General features: G+C 39.8%; 1 protein-coding gene across 1 annotated transcript; it reads left to right on the top strand.

Annotated features, from left to right (window-relative positions):
* Positions 1–12,758: 12,758 nt before the first annotated feature.
* Positions 12,759–19,839, top strand: LOC124647879 (serine/threonine-protein phosphatase 6 regulatory ankyrin repeat subunit B-like). Its single transcript, XM_047187738.1, has 12 exons — positions 12,759–12,789; positions 12,881–12,946; positions 13,048–13,218; positions 13,368–13,505; positions 13,953–14,095; positions 15,317–15,403; positions 15,522–15,644; positions 16,703–16,858; positions 17,250–17,351; positions 18,670–18,846; positions 18,935–19,014; positions 19,389–19,839. Exons 1-12 carry the CDS (start codon positions 12,759–12,761, stop codon positions 19,474–19,476), a joined length of 1,362 nt encoding a protein of 453 aa, XP_047043694.1. The 3' UTR covers positions 19,477–19,839.
* Positions 19,840–21,292: the final 1,453 nt, after the last annotated feature.

Raw genomic sequence — 21,292 nt, 5'->3', positions numbered from 1 at the left:
TCATCTTCCACACAATACGGTTAATCCTTTGTTACAGCAAGCCTGGTGAGATTGACAACCTCACTCGTTTCGTTGGGGCAAAGTACTTTGGTTGTGTTGTGCAGGTTCCACGTTGGCGCCGGAATCCCTGGTGTTGCGCCGCACTACATCCCGCCGCCATCAACCTTCAACGTGCTTCTTGGCTCCTCCTGGTTCGATAAACCTTGGTTTCTTTCTGAGGGAAAACTTGCTGCTGTGCGCATCATACCTTCCTCTTGGGGTTGCCCAACGAACGTGTGAAATACACGCCATCACCAATTGTTTTCCTTCTTTCGTAAAATTACTGTGAATATTCCAAAGGGCATAGCATTGGGCCAAAAATGTGAACCAAACAAAGCTACAAAAAGAGCCCGAAAGGCCATGGAAGATGGCTAGGAAATTTCCGGCCCCGTCGGGTTCCAAGAGTAGTGCAAGAGTTCCCTAACCCCAGCTCACATGATTTTGGCTAGGGAACAAGAGAAGAAGATGTGGTTGCGATGATAGTCGTCCCTGATTAGTTGCCACGGGATTTTTTTTTATCTTGGATGGCACCCTTGTGCACCAGAAGTCTTTGAACAAGGAGACATCCACCCCTTGGGATAATTGCAGGTAGATTGATATGGTCGAATAAGCCCCATAGGCTTCGAGGAACCAGAAAATCACGTTCATACCTTCAATCTGGATTATCAGATTGTAGCACTTTTATTTTTTCCTTAAGAGGCCCTAGGTTTATCGAATCAACGGGAAGATGATAATGGTTTAAGATCACTACAAGCGAGACTTCGTTTAGTTGTTGTTTCACTAGACCAAGTTATCGTTAAGTACGGAGGTGCTTCCCGATTGCAGTGCCGGAGGGATCGTCATCACGATATGTGGATCCAATCTTTCACGTTGCTTCAATCTAGTAGATTAGATCTTGGCGTTTTTCTAGATTGGATCTTAGTTTTGTTCGTTCTTGCGGTAGAATTTTTTGTTTTGTATGCTACGAACCCTAAACATCGCCCCATCTTTTCCCCCATGAGATCTAGATTACAGCGCGCCCCCGTTCTCGGTAGAGCCACCACCGTGCCTTCGCAGTGCCGCCACTGTTGCCATTAGCCTCCGCCTCTTGGATCCACACATCGTCGGAGGGAGCCACCGCCATCCTCCACCGCACCGCCATGTACCCCAGGGGCCCGCCGCCGATGTCCACTGCGCAGTCCGCTACCGCTTGATACGTCGCAAAAGTATCTATAATTTTTGATGATCCATGCTTGTTTTACACCAATTTGTATATATTTTGTTTACACTTTGTTGCACTTTTAAACATTTTCCGGCACTAACCTATTGACAAGATGCCACAGTGTCAGTTCCATGTTTTCTACTATTTTGTGTTTCAGAAAATTTGTACAGGAAATATTCTCGGAATTGGATGAAACAAAAGCCGAAGTCAATATTTTACCGTAATGAAGACATAGTCCAGAGGGGGAACATGTTGGTGCCACAGGGCGGCCAGACCACCCCATGGCGTGGCCAAGGGTGGGCCCGCACCAAGGGATGGTGTGGGCCCCCAGGTGGCCATCGACCTCGCCCTTCCGCCTATTTATTTACGATCTCGGGAAAAACCTAAAGACAAGGGTCTCCGTCCACGAAAAGTTCCGACGCAGCCGTCATCGTCCAGACAAGTTTCGGAGGTCAGAAGTTCCTGTTCCGGCACCCTGCCGCGACGGGGATTGACCCCCGGAGCCATCTCCATCGACTCCACCAACTCCGCTTCGACTCCATTATGGTTCATGAGTAGTTCCCCCCTGTACAACGGGTTCTCGGCTGCAGCTAGTTGGTACTCTCTCTCCCATGTACTTTAGTACAATGATCTCATGAGCTGCCTTACATGATTGAGATCCATATGATATAATCGGTGTTGTGTTTGTTGGGATCCGATAAATTATTGAATTGTGATCAGATTGTTCATCATATTATCATACTATTGTTTATTTAAGATCTTGCATGCTCTTCGGTACTGGTAGTTACCCTAATCAAGTAGTTGCATGTATCTCCAAGAGGGAGTATTTATGCTCGATAGTGGGTTCATGCCTCTAGTTTTTCTGGAAGAGTGACAATAACTTCTAAGATTGTAGATGTGTTGTTGCTACTAGGGAGAAAACAACAATGTTTTTTCCAAGGATAATTCTATTATTTACTTTACACACATTGCATAATGCGATAATCTGTTGCTTACAACTTAATATTGGAAGGGGTTCGGATGATAACCTGAAGGTGGATTATTAGTCATAGATGCATTTGGATTACGGTCTATGTATTATGTTGTAATGCTCAATTAATTACTACAATAAACTTTATCTTATCATAGCATGCATTGCCATGCCCTCACAATTATCAATTGTCCAACTGTAATTTGTTCACCCAACACATGTTATTTGTTTGGAGAGTTACTACTAGTGTAGATAGCTGGGAACCCCGGTCCTTCTGCCATCATCATTGATCTACAGTCAACTACGCACTGGAATATTTTCCGGTGCCATCTCCACTGTGTTACTTCTACTGTTGCTGTGTTACTATTGCTATTGCTCTCATATTACTGCTGCTTTCTCATCACCACTGCTGCTAGTGATTTTTCAGGTGCAGCTGAATTGACAACTCCGCTGCTAAGGCTTATAAGTATTCTTTACCTCCCTCATGGTGCTCCGGTGATGGCGCTGGACAATCTTGGTGGCGGTTGTTGTGAAAGCGGTTGGGAAACCCCAAGAGGAAGGTGTGATGAGCACAACAACAAGTTTCCCCTCAGTAAGAAACCAAGGTTTAATCGACCAGTAGGAGAAAGGCGTGACTTCTGAAGGTGTTGCTAGCTGATTAGTGGCAGGACGCACTAAGGGCGTCAGCAACAATGTGGAACCTGCACACAACACAACCACAATAATGTGCCCCAACTTACAGTGAGGTTGTCAATCTCACCGGTTTGCTGAACATAAATGATTAGACGTATCGAGTGGAAAGAGATGTTTGCAGTAATTAAAGAGAACATAGCTTTGCAGTAAGTAAACATAGCAGGATTGCAGTGGTTGAATTTACCAGTGTAAAGAAAGGACCGGGATCCACAGTTTACTAGAGGTGTCTCTCCATAAAGATAAATAACATGTTGGGTGAACAAATTACAATTGGGCAATTGACAGAATATCGACCATACATGACAAGATGATTACTATGAGATTCGTTCGGGCATTACAACATAATACATATACCGTAATCCAACTGCGTCTATCACTAATAATCCACCTTCCAGTTATCGTCCGAACCGCTTTCAGTATTAAGTTGCAGGCAACATATTATCGCATTAAGCAATGTGTGTAAAGTAAACAATAGAATTATCCTTGGATAAAACATTGTTGTTTTCTCCCTAGCAGCAACAACATATCTACAATCTTAGAAGCTATTGTAACTCTTCCAGAAAACTAGAGACATGAACCTACTATCGAGCATAAATACCCCCTCTTGGAGTCACAAGCATCTACTTGGCTAGAGTATCTACTAGCAACAAAGAGCATGCAAGATCACAAATAACATATGACATGAATATATAATTGACCTCAACATAGTATACAATATTCATCGGATCCCAGCAAACACAACATGTAGCATTACATAAGGATGATCTTGATCATGTAGGGCAGCTCACAAGATCTAAACATGAGGCACAAATTGGAGAAGACAACCATCTAGCTACTGCTATGGACCCATAGTCCAGGGACGAACTACTCACGCATCACTTCGGGGGCGGGCATGGCGATATAGATGCCTCCGAAGATGATCTCCCCCTCTGGTAGGGTGCCGGGAAGAGCTTCAGAACCATCCCGAGTTTGGGTCTGCAATGGCGGCCGCGACGGAACTATTTGTGGATGGAGGCTCAGGTGTTTAGGGTTTTCCCGAGATCGTGATTAAATAGGCGGAGGGACGATGTCGATGGAGGCCAGGGTGGCCCACACCACCCCTAGGCGCGGGCCAGGGCTAGGCCACGACTAGGGCTGGCGTGGCCGCACTGCTGCCCCCCTTCGACTCCCCTCTGGACTTTGTCTTCCTTACGGTAAAATATTGACTTCAGCTTTTGTTTCGTCCAATTCCGAGAATATTTCCTATACAACTTTTCTGAAATACAAAACAACAGAAAATAGGGAACTGGCACTGTGGCATCTTGTTAATACGTTAGTGCCGGAAAATGTATAAAAATGCAACGAAGCATGAACAAAACATATATAAATTGGTGTAAAACAATCATGGAGCATCAAAAATTATAGATACGTTTGAGACGTATCAAGCATCCCCAAGCTTAACTCCTGCTCGTCCTCGAGTAGGTAAGTGATAACAAAATAGTTTTTGAGGTGATATGAGGCCAACACAATCTTGATCAAACATGTAAAGCATTGTGAGCTGGGATCAAAGTACTCTAAACATAGGCATGATAGATATAATTCTAACAATATAACTTAGCAACTATGTTATAAAATGAAGAGTAACTCAAATAATGGATCATGAATAATTGTGCATTGAAAGCAACTGTTTGTTTATGAGTATAGAGTAAACATAACAAAGTGGTACTCAACATGTACTTTATGAAATAGCAAAACATAAATGCTAGGACACCTTTAAAGTTTAGAGGGTGACTAGATACAAGTAATTTAAGAATAAGCAATAGTCATAATCATGAATCAATCAATAATAATTTTGGGACTATGCACATTGCACTAAGAATGACAACTATGCTCTCTTAATTGGTGCATAAAGAAGAAGATGAAGACCCAACATAAAAGTAAAAGAGAGACTCTTTGCACAGTAAACAAGATAAACAAGTTTTATAACCTTCCAAAAAGTATGGTACTCATTAGATTTGAGCTCTCATTTCCCCTATCATAAGCATCTTGAATGGTTAGAGTTAATGTGATGGCAAATATGAGTTATATGCTTGACAAATCACAAGTTGAAAATCTCATGCCCCTTTAATACGAGTACCTAAACCTGACAACTTAGGTCCCAAATAAGTTCTTATCATTGTAAGTATACATGTATCATCGAGAACCGCCAACGGGATACCTCTTGCCCAATGATATGGAAGTACTCTTGTAGAAGCAATCCCATGCCAAAATGACAAGACAAACAGATAATAAGCATCTCAACAATCTTTTTTATTTACTATGGATATAGCTTTTTATTGAAAATTCTCCATAGAATGCTCACTATGGTTCGCTGTAAATTTCCACCATGAATGATGCATGGCTTAAATTAGCGGCCCAAGCATTTCTCTAACTCATATACAAACTCCATGAGCTTACAAGTTTTCATTTTATTTCGCACCGCTAGGCATCCATAAACAAAAGAACATAACATCAACTAAATATAAGTGCAATGCTAAAAGAGTTCCCCATGAAAGCATGGTTATGCTAACTCCGAACTTGCAATTTGCAAACATATAAACTTCATAAGATAGTCATAATGATCGAGTTTATTAAGTACACGAAAGTAAATGTGTCATCAAGTTCGTGAGAGCTTTACTGACTAATTTTCTCATGCCAAAATTTAATTTGGAAGATAAATAAAAGCATGATGAATTTACTTGGAATAGAATAATGTCAATAGGTAGATATGGTGGATATAATTGGCAAACTTTGGTTATTGGTGGTTGGATGCACGAGTAGAGTTCATACTCGGTACAAGCGGAGGCTAGCAAAAGACTGGGAGCGACCTACTAAGAGAGCAATAATGGCCATAATCATGCATAGTGACAAACATTATCAATCAAAGCATAAAGTGATATTACAAGTCAAAAACTAAATGATCATAGAGGCTTTAGTTGACTGGTTATAGTCATAACATGGTCTAAGCATGCGCCAAGTCAACCCAATAAATCATCAAAGAGAATACCACAATATTATGCTTTTATGATGAAAACAACACATGATTCTTTCAATAGCACATTATGCACTCTCAACTATTTGAGACAAGTCATGCTACAACAATAAATACTAAGAATATGACAAGAATAACATCCAACATGACATGCCAAAGTCTATGCCATAGTCTAGACAAGCTTCCTTTTGCATCACTATAAGCATGACACATTTTACTCGTATCCAACACCAATCAACTTATTTGAAATAGCTTTCAGAGATGAAATACATTAGGGAACAGAGAGCTAATCATACATAAATAAATAATACTAACGATCTATGAAAAAAATTCAAGTGAAAGAACAAGAGCTAAAACGCAGTACTAGAATACTAGAACACTCGCAGAACAATAACATCGAGAACTAGATCGTTCTATGCAATCAAAACGGAGCACGTCTTTCTCCAAAACAATTGTGCCGGGTCCAACATATGCTACAGAAAACAAAATAAAACAAAACTAAAAAAAAATGCTCCAAGAATAGCACATAGCGTATGAAGCAATAAAGATATAGCGCATAAAAGATGACATGTTGCTTTGTTGATGAAGAGGAGATGCCTTGGAAATCCCCAAGCTTTGAAGCTTGTACCTCTTGAATATTTTTTGGGATGCAGGGGCATCCCCAAGCTTGAGCTTTTGTCCATACTTCATCTCATCACATCATTATTCTCTCTCTACACTTGAAAACTTTCTTCATACAAAACTTCACATAATTCTTTATTAGCAGCATTAGTACAATCAAAATAAAAAAAATCCACGGTTCAGTTCTAACATATATCAAACACCTATTAAAGAATTAGCTACTGTAGAAACTCTTAAAAAACTCTTTGATCAAAATAACTTAAAAAATAAAGAAATTTAAGAGGCAAATGCAAATAGTGCATAAATCTGTCAAAACAGAATAGCAGGTAAAGATCGATTTTTTCGAAAATCTTCTGTTGTTCATATAGAAAAGTGGTCAACTAACGAAAGTTAGATAATAACCTGGGGCATATGATTAAAAATTACAGCTCAAAATTCCGCTCTGGATATTTATATGAATGTTTATGGTAACAACACATAATCTGTTTTCAGAACAGCAACTTCTCAAATCTTACTTTCTTCCTATTAGAGGCTATTATTGGCACAAAAACGAAATAAAAACGATAAGGAGAGGTTATTACAGAGGTAATGACTTTCAAGACTCAAAAAAAGAAAAATTACATAAAATAAACATGGGTTATCTCCCAAGAGTGCTTTTCTTTATCGCCTTTCAGCTAGGCGCAGAAAAATAGCTAGCATCAAGTATTATAAAGTGAAGAAGCATCAATATCATAATTTTCCTAATAATAGAGTTATAAGGTGACTTATTTATTTTCCGAGGGAAGTGTTCCATACCTTTCTTGAGTGGGAATTGATATTTAATAATCTCATCTCCATATCAATAACAGCACCAACAATTCTAAGGAACGATCTTCCCAGAATAATTGGATAAGAAGCATTGCATTCAATACCCAGAACGACAAAATAACCTGGTACAAGGTTATTGTTAACGATAATAAGAACATCATCAACTCTCCCGAAACGTTTCTTTGCAACAATATCAACAAGATGAACATCCAAATAACATTATTTCAATGGTGGCAAGTCAAGCATATCATAGATTTTCTAGGCATAAAAGAAAGACTTGCACCAAGATCACATAAAGCATTGCAATCAAAATCATCTATTTTCATCTTAATGATGGGCTCCCAGCCATCTTATAACCTTTTAGGAATAGAAGCTTCACGCTTTAATTTCTCCTCTCTAATTTTTTAGGGTTAAACATGGGGAAAACCCCACTGCAATTTTTATTAATATTATAAGAGAGTCTTTAAAGTTGTACAAGGTGTACAGGGAAAGAGAGGGAGGAAAAAAAAAGAAGAAGAAGAAAACTAAGCACTAAGCTAGTCTAAGACTTATGAAAAAAGCTGTAGCCATGCTTTGAAAGGAACATCCCATTTCTTCTTCATTCTGTAAGATAGCAACTGAAGCTCTTGTTCATAAAGTGCTTTCCAAGAATTTATAGTAGGAGGTTGATCTTCAAAGATTTTCTTGTTTCTGATGATCCAAATGAACCAGGCCCCAAGCATGATAATCTCTACTGCAAATGGTAGATTTGGCTTTTTCCTCTCTAATTTGCATAAGAGCATTTGTAATATACTTTGTAAAAGCCATATTTATAGCACTAGCATTAGGACTTCTAGCAACCTTTTGTAAGAAATAATTACTTTAGAGATATTGCAATCATCAAAATCAAACTCATTATTATCAAAAGTAAGAGGACTCTTGTCTCGCGTACCTCGAAAAATTTCAGCACACTTATCAGAATCGATTAGTTTCAGTGGTTCTAGGCAATTTTGTAGAAGGAGGGGAGACTTTTCCTACGCCAATTATTTTACCATTAATAGTAGGAGAGTGGCTAGAATTTGAAACTTCACTACTACTGGTGGTGGTGATGGTATAAACTTTAGTCATATTATTCATTCTAGCAATTTCATCTTCCCTTTCCCACCTAGCATGCAATTCCGTCAACATCCTAACATTTTCAACAATTCTAACTTGAATGGCATTCAAAGTTTACTTTCTTTAACATAATGAGGCATAACTTTTAATTTAAGAAAATCAACATCATGAGCAAGGCTATCAACTTTATAAGCAAGAATATCAATTTTGCCAAGCTTTTCCTCAACAATTTTATTGAAAGTAGTTTGTTTACTAATAAAATCCTTAAGCATAACTTCAAGATCAGAGGGTGTACTTTATTATTGCTACATAAATTACCATAAGAATTTCCATAAGCATTACCATTATTAGAAGGATATGGCCTATAATTGTTGCTACCAAAATTATTCCTACAAGCATTGTTGTTGAAATTGTTGTTTTTAATGAAGTTGACATCAACATGCTCTTCTTGAGCAACCAAAGAAGCTAACGGAATATTATTTGGATCAACGTGAGCTTTAACATTAACAAGCATATACATAATAGTATCAATTTTATCACTCAAAGAGGAGAATTCTTCGACATAATTTACCTTCTTACCTTGTGGAGATCTCTCGGTGTGCCATAATTTTTGATGATCCATGCTTGTTTTACACCAATTTGTATATGTTTTGTTTACACTTCGTTGCATTTTCATACATTTTTCGGCACTAACATATTGACAAGATGCCACAGTGTCAGTTCCCTGTTTTCTTTTGTTTTGTGTTTTAGAAAAGTTGTACAGAAAATATTCTGGGAATTAGATGAAACAAAAGCCGAAGTCAATATTTTACCGTAACGAAGACATAGTCTAGAGGGAGGACGAGGAGGCGCCACAGGGCGGCCAGACCACCCCATGGCGCGGCCAAGGGTGGGCCCGTGCCAAGGGGTGGTGTGGGCCCCCTAGGCGGCCACCGACCTCGCCCTTCCGCCTATTTATTCACGATCTCGGGATAAAACTAAAGACAAGAGTCTCTGTCCACGAAAAGTTCCATCGCCGCCATCATGCAGACAAGTTTTGGGGGTTAGAAGTTCCTGTTCCGGCACCCTGCCGGGACGGGGGTTGACCCCCAGAGCCATCTCCATCGACTCCACCGCCTCCGCTTCGACTCCATTATGGTTCGTGAGTAGTTCCCCCTGGACTACGTGTTCTCGGCTGTAGCTAGTTGATACTCTCTCTCCCATGTACTTCACTACAATGATCTCATGAGCTGCTTTACATGATTAAGATCCATATGATGTAATCGGTGTTGTGTTTGTTGTATCCGATAAACTGTGGAATTGTGATTATATTTTTCATCATATTATCATACTATTGTTTATTTAAGATCTTGCATACTCTCCGGTACTTGTAGTTACCATGATCAAGTAGTTGCTTGTATCTGCAAGAGGGAGTATTTATGCTCGATAGTGGGTTCATGCCTCTAGTTTTCTGGAAGAGTGACAATAACTTCTAAGATTGTAGATGTGTTTTTGATACTAGGGAGAAAACAACAATGTTTTTTCCAAGGATAATTCTATTGTTTACTTTACACACATTGCATAATATGATAATCTGTTGCTTTCAACTTAATACTGGAAGTGGTTCGGATGATAACCTGAAGGTGGATTATTAGTCATAGACGCATTTGGATTACGGTCTATGTATTATGTTGTAATGCCCAATTAAATACTACAATAATTTTTTTTATCATAGCATGCATTGCCATGCCCTCACAATTATCAATTGCCGAACTGTAATTTATTCGCCCAACACATGTTATTTGTTTGGAGAGTTACCACTAGTGTAGATGGATAGAATCCCGGTCCTTCTATCATCATCATTGCTCTACAGTCAACTACGCACTGGAATATTTTCTGGTGTCATCTCCTCTGTGTTACTGCTACTGTTGTTGTGTTACTATTGCCATTGATCTCATATTACTGCTGCTTTCACATCACCCATGCTACTAGTGCTTTTCCAGGTGCAGCTGAATTGACAACTCCACTGTTAAGGCTTATAAGTATTCTTTACCTCCCTTGTGTCGAATCAATAAATTTAGATTTTACTTCCCTCGATGACTGTTGCGATCCCCTATACTTGTGGGTCATCACCGCTGACCTCCAGCTCGTCGACCTATACTCCGACGGGGTCTGCCGGTGACCTCCACTTCGATGCCATGTGCCATGAGGGGGCCGTCGTCGACCTCCACGAACCGGCGAGGACATGCTGACCCCGGAGGACCTCCACTTTGGTGCCTGTACCCTCTCTTCCACCACCGCCGCTGCCGGTGTGCCCAATGGTTTCTCCGGAGTTCCTCCACCGCCAACTCCCGGTGAGGGCAGATGGTGAAGTTGCAAAGAGCGCGTGCGCGAGCTGCAATTGGTCAACGAAGATGCTACAAATTTCGAGCGATAGATTTGAAAACTGTCACCATCGGTGTTGAAAACGGTGCTACAAACGGTCATCAACGGTGTTGGTGTGCTGCAAACGGTCAGCGCATGTGCTTCAAAATGTTAGCCGCGGTGTTACAAACAGTAAGTAACGATGCTGCAAGAAGCATGTGACGGTGCTTCTAGCCGGAGTTAGGATGCTGCCGACGGTGTGCCAGCGAGTAGCTGCCGGTGCTACGATAGTATAATTTTTTTCTACAAATGTTCTGTTGTTTTTCTACTTTAGTATATAATTGTTGCTATAAGATCTTCGACGAGGTCTACGGTGAGGTCGGTTTTGCTTCAATATCACAAATTTTTTGCTACTAGGTCTCCGGTGAGGTATGCGTCCTTAATCTAGGCGAACCTTTTTGCTTCAGTGACGCAAAAGCGGGCCTTTTTCTATTGCGACGAAGCAAATTAATGATTTTGACCGAAATTAGACTCGTGTCATGGGAAAAATCCTCGGGATTGGTAGCACTACCCCTTTAATATAAGTTATGTTATTATTTTTATGTAATTTTTTAATTAAATTTAAAATGCTAATTTCCAAAAAAGGAAAATTACATTAGTCGCGGCGGAGAGAGTAGTATCTATGGAAGATCCAAACGGAACATAGGTGTCCCGGAAATTCTCTCAACAATTCGACAATCTACTAATAGTGAAAGATTCAAGCATATGATTTCTTCGAGATGACTCATCTTGAATTTGAACTTACACTTCATTTCTTATTTTCATCTTGTTGATATCTTGATGATACTCATGAGAGCTCAATCCAACTTTCTTCTTCAAGACATACTTGTTACTTCATCTTCTTCATTTTATTATGTTGCAATCTTGAATCCAACATATTGTTCAAGCATTGCATATAGACAAATCCTACAAATATAACTCAATGCAAATATTAGTCCATAGGGATTATCATTAATTACTAAAACCACACATGGCCTCTAACTCCAACGGTCCAGCTCCGACGATCTTGGTGCCCTAGCCCTATCCATGGGCTCCGTCGATGTTCGTCGACCTAGCCGCAGATGACGACAAGGAGTAGGCGGTTCAGACGGCGCAAACCCTAGGGTTTTATCACTTTTATTTTTAGAATATATTTATTTTATTTACCCTATGCAAATCAAGTTCTTATCGATACATACTAATCGAAAAAGGGATCTTGCCGCTGGGTTTACCCCGATCCAAAGGGATAATGTGACTCTACATTCGTTACTATGGGATAAAACAATTGATGTGTGAAATGAGTTGCAATCAGATCAGATAATTTCTTTGACATTGGAAAGCAACCTATATTACTCAAAAATAGTTAAGTATGAATAGCAAGAATAAAACAAGAAGAATCATCTATCCATCTAGCAGGACCTGCATCATTTGCATGCTTTGCTACCTCATTTGTACACCATTCAAATATCTCGAACAATATACAAAGGTTGCTTTCGCAAAATCTCTCGCTAGTTGAGCATAATCATTTAGAATCGCCGCTGATGGGCAGATGAAATACTTTATCATTTTCCACACATTTTTTTGGTGGTGATTATGTGGCAAATAATAGAAGTGTAAAGAAAAAAATGTATGGTAAATCAGATACTTCATCCTGTTCAAAATAATTGTTGAAAAATAGATGTACTATGTGCACACTAAAATATATCTAGATGCATTCATTTTTTTGAGCAATTAATTTGAAGAGAAAGGGAGTACCAGTTTTTAACTTTCACCAAAAAAAATCCCTTTCACACACGGTCTTTGCAACTTTGGCGGCCACTCCGCCCTCCTCTTCCCGCCTACTCATCTCAGCTGTCTCCTCTTCCGCTCCCCATCTCCCCTCTCCACTCCGGCGAAAACCTCCCGCTTTTCGGCTTCAAGCTCTCTCCCAATCCGCCGCCATGACGCGCCCCAGCCGTGAATTCCCCTACGGTAAGCGCCTCTCCTAGTCCTTCCCCATCTCCCTCCGCCGCGCAAAACCCTAACCGTAACTCACTCGGTCGGCTCCTCCCACTCTCTGCAGCTCCCGGGACGCCCCAGAGTGAGCTCCTCGTCGCGGCGGCCGTGGGCGACCTCGCTCTCCTCGAGCGTACGATTCTACCCCTCTCCCACCTCTCCTCGTTCTGGCCGTGGTGTGTGCCGGTCCTGAATTTTTTTTCTTTCTTACGAGTATTTGATTTGTACGGGCAGGGATGGCGAGGAAGCTCGATGGTGGTCGCGGCCGCCTCGCGGAGACGGTGGAAGCCGTTAAAGATCACGGCGCTGGGGCGCTGCACCTCGCCGCCGGAAACAAGCAGGCGGAAGTGTGCGAGTACCTGGTCGAGGATGTCCGGGTGGATGTGGATGCCCTTGACATATGCGGTGTGTCTTGCTCTCTCATTTTTTTTAACATGCTACAGTTATTATATAGAAAGTCTGAAATTCAGACTCTGAATATATGCATAGAAAACTTCATTTGTTTGTTCGGATGTAAATGCATAAATCTCCCTTTTTTGTTCTGCTCTTAACAGGTAGAACACCTCTGGTTTGGGCAATTACTTGTAAAGATGGACACGTGGATATTGTCAGCTACCTTCTTGATCACGGTGCCAATCCAGATAATGTCGACAAAACAGGGTTTACTCCTCTCCATGAGGCTGCCAAAAAAGGTATTCTCTAAAATCTCTCTCCTTTTCTCCCTCTCTTAGTTGGTTACTCCTATGAATTGCACTGTTGCTGTTACTTTTATCAGCATGTCTTGAAGTGAATGTTTGATAAACCGTGGAGTCTCCATTCGCTGGATGAAGAGAGACAAATGGGATTGCAATTGTGGGAGATAGATTGTTGTATTTGCGCTAACAGAGTAGAAAATATAAACAAAATATTTTCTCTGCCATAGAACCAGGTCACAAATTGTTCCTCTGTGGCTCTGTGCATGGCCCATTTTGTGCGCAAAGCACGCCCATGCACGCAGTTATCGTTGTGTTTGTAGAATTGATTCATGTCGCAACTAAATTGGTATGAGTCGAAATAACTGAAGTGGAGCATGTAAGAATTGCTAATAAAATGAATTGTCAGGTAATTTATTATATTTGCATTTCAAACATCTGATTCAGGGCACTGTGAAGTAGTAGAACTCTTGCTCTCTAGAGGCGCTTATGTCGATCCATTTTCGACTGATAATGGAACACCGTTGCACGTTGCTGCTAAGCATAAGCAGGACAGCGTCATGAAGATTTTGCTAGATCACCATGCAGATGTAAGTTCCACTATACGTTTCCTTACAGTCTTCTCACAGCTGTATTTGATAATCTTGGGCCATCTGCTTTCTCTATTTCTCACAGTTCTGTTTTGCTATTTTATCTCTGGAATCTGAAGAAGTACATAGAGTTGCGCGCATTTGAAAACCAGATTTACATTCTCCTTTTACTCATTAATTGGTTGTACAATCATGTCCCGTCAGAATTTTAAGTGATGCTGAAAAACTAGTTTCACTGTACATGCCTGTCCTGTAGTAAGCAGAGAGTTGTGGGCTTTTTCTCTGAATTACATGCTTCTTGTGTACGCATAGTTTCACTTCTAAAGTTGAAAAGGATCATCATATAGCAAATTTCAATAGACATACCTCCACTCATTTCCAGTGAAATTTCATGTCTCCACCTTTATTATCTGTTAGTATGACAAAATTTTCAAGATCGAAGTTTGCACGTGCTAAACCACTGATATTCTGATGCCGTTTCTCTCTGCAGATTGCTTGCCCTGACAAGAAGTAGTTTAATTGATTAGTAGTTTCCTAGGGCCTGTTCGATATTATTTCCCTTTTTGCAAATTAATAAAATTTGTAACGCGAGAATCACTTCATATACACCTGTAATAAAGATTAGACCTTATGCATTTTTGTTAGGAATATGATATATCACATCTGTCAACTAAAAAGTATCCCATGCAAATAGCCACACTTACTGCCGTAACTATATTAGGAAATGGTGGTATAAGTCCCACAAACTGAGAACGATGTTTTAAAAGAATGATCAATACTTGGTGTCCCATTATATTGGAGATAAGATCTACTTCGGGAAGCTTCCTTGCTCGTGGGTGCTGCTACAGTCATGCTAAAAGGATGAAATGTTGGAAATGATTATAGTCGGTACAAGGACCATGGAACTGATGAGGAACATCGAGGGAACTAGAAAACAAAGGAGGGCAACATGCGCGAGCTGTTGGATATTCCTACTAACCAACTATCCTAAGAGACCGATCTGATAGAAAGTGGACATATAATGTTAGATTATTGATGATGTGCATTTTCCTCATCTCTTCTTTTGCAATGCCGCACCAACTGCCCTTATTTTTTTTTCACCCACTAAGTTCATTGTCACAGTGGCATGGTTCCACCTTTTGTGGATGTATATTATTTTGTGTTTATGTATTTGGTATTTGTCATTAATATGCTGACCTAGTTACCTGTTTCTCTTTTTAGTGCAACAAGATTCTTGGCAGTTTCTGCTCACCTCTCATGCTTGCCATCCATAGTCGCTCAGTGAAATGTGTGAACCTACTGCTTGAGGTACTGCTCCATTTTATGCGTTAAGCTGAAAATGTATCCCAATTTAGCGAAGATGTGGAGAGATAAATTGTGTCAAATATCGCTCAGAGGAACCATCTATGATTCTGTTATATGCTAGGCTGGTGCCGATGTGAAGGGTATGCGTACTACGACGCCCTTGCAAAGTGCTGCAATGGGTGGCCTAACTGACGTCTTGAAGCCCCTGTTGGATGCTGGTGCAGATCCTGATGTCCGAGATGAAGTAAGTTTTGTGTTCTACCGGTGTATATTTTAATCACACCATGGTTGGGTCAGGTGTAACATTAAATTCCTAAGCATCGCCCATTCTTAAACTTTGGTAATATGATTCCCATAGTCAGTCATATCTAACTAATAGTTAACTCAGGTAAAAATTGTAATAGTAACATGTAAACTGTAATACTACAATTTTATGCCTACTGATATCTCTTTGTCAGGTGTAACTTACTAGCCTTTTTATTTTCTTTTGAAAAATAATCTTTTGGAACGGCAACACATCAAAAGTCTTAAAATTACTACAATTTCAAAGAAATATTTTTCATTGATGTATCCCACCAATTTAAATGCCTTTCCTTCCCTTGCGATTTGAATTTCTTATATAGGACGTGCTAGTTTTTGAACCTGCCAAATAGTATGTCTTTTATATTACCTAGCCACCTAGGGACTTACAACAACCAAACGACGTCAAAAGATAAAAAATGAACAACAACTTCAGTCCCAAACACTTTTTTTTTGCAAAATAGTCCCAAACAAGTTGTTGTAGGATAGAGATGAAACCCAACAAAAAAAAACACAAGAACCAAAAGACTTGAAAGGTAAAAATAAAAGGTAATATAGCACTAGTAATAAAAGGTACTACTCCCTCCAACCCATAATACTTGTCGCTGAAATGAGTGAATAGACACACTAAAATATGTCTACATACATGAGATTTAGCGACAAGTATTATAGATCGGAGGGAGTAGTAAAATTGCTAGTGATGAAACATAATTTAGGAACTTGCTGCCTCTTTTTTAGATAAAGGATGAGTTAATCTTCTGACGTCTGCATCTAGGATGCACACAGTCAATAGACTATGACAAAAGGGAGTTGCTGGATTATTTGGAGACATGTGCACTGCCTTATGGATAAGGACGAACTCATCTTATGACCTACTTTTTTTTGGCATGAATGAAGTGATATTGGTCAAATTTCGTCTGTACACCTTGCATTTTGCTTAATTTTTGTTATTTTTCTCCTACAAATACATTGGTGAGATTCAACTTCTTCTTTTCTTAACAGCTTGGTCTCTTACCAATACAACTCGCGGCATACTTTGGTACACGCAAAGATGTCGAGATCCTGTTTGAAGTTACTTCTTCTCGTATTCCAGCTGTACATGATTGGAGCGTTGATGGAATAATTAGTTATATTGCAAAATCACAGCCAAAGTTGGAGGTATATATGATCAAGAACATCATGGGTATATTAGAATATATTTACTTATGTGCCGTAGTCCTAACTAAATTTGTGAATGAAACTGTTTAGGTAAGAAACTCTGTATCCATCTCTCGTACTGTAAAGACTGTTGATCTTGCATTTTTCATGAATTCTCCCTTTAGACACTTATGGAAGATAAAACTTCTATCCTTGACACTAGATGACATTCCTTGTTTTTGGTGTTTCATTCAAAATTGTGACTCACCATAAAAAATCATGAAGAAAAAAAGATGGATACAAATGAAATTATAACAAATTTGAGTATGAAATTATTTCCATTCCTTTTTAAGTTCCTTGCACATAAATGCCCGCAATCTCGAGGTTGTTTAATTTCTATTTAACTTTTCAGGATCACCCTTTGTCTAAAATGTCAGTAGCTAAGTTGAAAGAAGAAGGAGACAAAGCTATGCATAAAAAGGATTTCAATGCTGCATTAGAATTCTATACCATGGTATGCTATTGCACTATTTGTGATCCTGAAGTTAATTTCTTTTCCCCTACTATCTTTGTTTCATTTGTATCCATTGCATTGGCTTACATCACTAATTGCTCGTGCAAACAATGAATGGGCTTTATTCGTATTTTTTTACACTTTTTATGTTGTATTTCTCGATATAAGGAGAGGAGTGTGAACGGTTAATTGTATTGCATACCCTAAAGACAAATATGTATTACAAGGCTCATTGACACTCAAAACCATGTCCGAAAGTGTATAGCCTTTACAGTATTCACACTTGTGAGTTATGGCGTGACGGTGCCCTTGTTTGCGCCAGCACAGGCATACCTGCGGGCCTGCAGAATGGAGGTGCTCTTGAGCATGTCACTGCTGGAGTGATTGCCCGCCTTGTAAGACTTTTATATTGACATCACCGAGCAGTATCACCTTCACAATGCCCCTGATAACACCACGGTTGAAGCAATGCGCATTCGGTTTCCTGGCACAACCTACACTGGTCACGTCTCTGCAAATATGACCATCACCACGCCCAGAAACCGTCTGAGCATATTTCCTTAATTAAGATGGTCCTTCATTGAGACCATGGTGGATCATGATAACCACTTTCATCAAAGTGGTTTTAGTTTGGGTTTGGGTGGTGTTGGGTTTTGTTTGTACCTATGTAAGGTACAAAGTTTAGAACATAATGGAAAATAGTATACCATGTGGTATATCGTCTAGGATTAAGAAATAAAGAAAAGGTCCATCATGTTAGTTCGTCATGGTTACATTTACGATTTGAATTTGTGCTCCCTGTTATAAGGGGAAGTCCAAGTTCGTCGTGGAATGGGGACAATTATGGTAAAATGTTATCAGTGAGTGCCTAGCAGATGATCGAAACGTATCTTAATTTTTCCATTTGCTTCTTTATGCCTCTGCTACAAAATCTTAATAGCTTTAGATGCCAGATCGCCACTTGTATGTTTTTGGGTGTATCTCCAAATCTTTGCTTGTATGTTTGGATAGGTTATCAAACGGTTTAGCTTTACCTTGGTAACTGTAGATGTGTGTATAGACTCATTGACCAAGGTTGACCTATGTATAAGAGATGCATGCATGTATACATACCATGCATTGTTGAAGAAGAGGCACAATGGGAACATAGAAACTCCTCTCACTTCTTGACGTGCACATGGACAGCCTTGATTAATTAGCTGCTTGTGGGAGCAGTTTTGACTTAAAACTGTTTCCACTTTTCGAAGACCTCCATATGTGATTTATCTCGCCATTCATGATAAAAGCTGTAATTGTTCATTTGATTTATTGGTTGTAGGCTATGGTTATTGATCCTGACAATGCTGATTCAACCTTGATGGGCAATAGGGGTTTTTGCCGGCTTCTACTGGGCAATGGCGAGGGTGCTTTAAATGATGCCCTTTTTTGCAGGACAGTGCAACCTGACTGTGCAGATTCATGCTGGCTGCTGGGCTACTCATATGTGCAACTAAAGGTGATACAGAATCACGAGTTGGCACTTGTTTAAATCTTGCCGCTAAACCTTTTAGACGATCCACTCATCTCTACATCTTCATTCTCAGGTGTATGAAAAGGCATGTGATGCATTTCTTGATGGTCTCAAATTGAAGCCAGGGTTTGTTGGAATAGAGAAGGCGCTAAGGTAGCATATTTGATATACTTTAGTAGCCTTCTTTGTTTAAAGTCCAGTTTGTTGCGACTGCTTAGCGGCATCAGTTCCATGCTTCAATTAGTATGGTAATGTTTAGACTGTTAGGGAGTGTGTCAAGACTGTACAAAAGCAATCAAATAGACAAACTTGTATTGCCAAAAAAAATATGAGCATGATATTTTGTGTTTGTACAGAATCCATAAATACGATCATATCTTTGCATGAATTTTTGTTTGCTACATAAATAATATGGCTGATGTTTTACACAGTTCTGTTTCATTTCTGTTTGGCCCATTTCAACATGAATATTACTACTGAAAAAGGCATTCAGATGCTTTGCTGATCATATCATCTGGAATGTGCAGGGAAGCTCTGAGATTATTGAAAGAATCTCATGCTGACAAGAAGAACGGCTCGGAAGGACAATATCGTGAAGCACGTTTTTTCCTTTGAAGAGAGAAATTTGAGACGTCTTGACTCTTTTGACAAATTGCCTGCTGCGTGCTGAAGGTGAAGAACGTGGTGCTTGATTGCCGGTTGGACTGTAGGTTCTTTGTGTCTGCGGCTGCAACCCTGAAAGCCTGACATTTTGTTGTCATATCATATGCATACTGGCTGCATAGTGCTACAAAGTAGAAACTGCTGTTAATATCTATTACCTCCGTTCCGAAATGTAGTCCTTTTTAGAAAGCTAAATTAGCTGTCTAAAAAGGCTTACATCACGGTGATGATTCGGCTGTGTATCGGTAGTTTTGGCGCTCTGCATATTTTTATTTTCTTCCAAACAGATGTATGCGGGCCTTTTTTTTGGTGGGATGATATGCAGTTCGTTGTCCATCTATTTGTTTGAATCGATGTTCTCTCTGTGCAATCAGGTCGAGAGGAAAGAAACTGATGGGGACGTCGGTGGTGGACTTGAACTGCTGATGTTGTCTTCCACCTCCTCCACGCCATTGCCGCTGTCCTAACCTCGCCCTCACCGCCTTCCAAACCACTTCTACGAGCTCGTGCGGAGCACTAGCGACGTGGGAAGACTCTACCAGCTCAACATCAAAGCCTCTCTAGGGGCTCAGGGCTAGGCACCTCTGGCGTGACAGGGTGCTTGTGCAGACCGGCGCCTCCACCAGCTCGCTATGGCTGCCCATGTTGTTCCTCGTGTCGCCGATGACTTGATTTTGTCTGTGTTCGTCGTGGTGTTGTTGTCCAGGCGTGCCCTCTGACGTCGAACCATGACTGTGTTCTTCAGTTCCTCTGCACTGACGTTCCACTTTTCGATGCAAGAAAAAAGAGAAGAAAGAATAAAAGATAGTGGGAGAAGAAATAAAGAAGTGCATGTTTAATCGGAAATACTTTTGTACACCCACGCATGGGTGTGGATGTTTCCGTCACCGTCCATTTATTCCTCGAGATTCGTGCCCACCATGGTAGATGGAAAGATTCTTTTCTCTCTCCTATTTTTATCCGAATCTCAAAGCACAATGGAACGGTGATGGAAACACCCACACCCATGCGTGGGTGTACAAAATCCACTCTCATGTTTAATTTGCAATTTTAAGCTATAAAGGTTGCAAATTTAATTTGCTATAGAACTTTACAATATTTAATTTCTGTCAATTTGTGATGTGGAATATTTTATCTCGGTGTCCAGTGTTAAATTTGCAAGTCATTGGGCATTTTAGGATATTTTGAAAGAAACTTCAAATTTTAACTATATCATTTGTTTTTTGAACTGCTGTTGAATTTATAAATATTCCATCATTTATTAAATGTGTCAACAAATATATTTTGCAATAGACTAGAAAAATGAAAAAGAAATAAATGATAAAAATGGAAAGAGAGGAATGGACAATTGAACATTGTGCTGGAAAAATAGGTAGAAAGGTAAATTCGACGCATTAGGTAAATTTGCCTAGAACAAATATGTACTTTTAGGATAATAAATGGGCATTTGTCCTCTGGCCCTTTGACAATTTCTAATTGTTTTGCTCATAGTTTGTGGTTAGCTAGTATGTAGTACTTGAGTACTTCCCCCGTCAAATTTACATGTCGTCCTTGTTTTATTGCATCAACTTTAACCATTTATTTGATCAATAATGCATGTGAATTATGTCATAAAAATACACTACTAGAAACTTTATTTGAATCCAGCAGTATATTTTTTTAAAGCACATAACACATGTTTCATTTGTTAAATTTGTAGCAAAGTTGAGGGAGTACCCAGGTATCCCGGAAATTCTTCCCCCTCAACAATTTGAAAATCTGCATGTAC

This window comes from Lolium rigidum, chromosome 4 (genome assembly GCF_022539505.1).
Source record: "Lolium rigidum isolate FL_2022 chromosome 4, APGP_CSIRO_Lrig_0.1, whole genome shotgun sequence".
Taxonomy (NCBI): domain Eukaryota; kingdom Viridiplantae; phylum Streptophyta; class Magnoliopsida; order Poales; family Poaceae; genus Lolium; species Lolium rigidum.
Note: the sequence above shows the minus strand (reverse complement) of the source record. Positions and strands in the feature narration are given on the sequence as shown.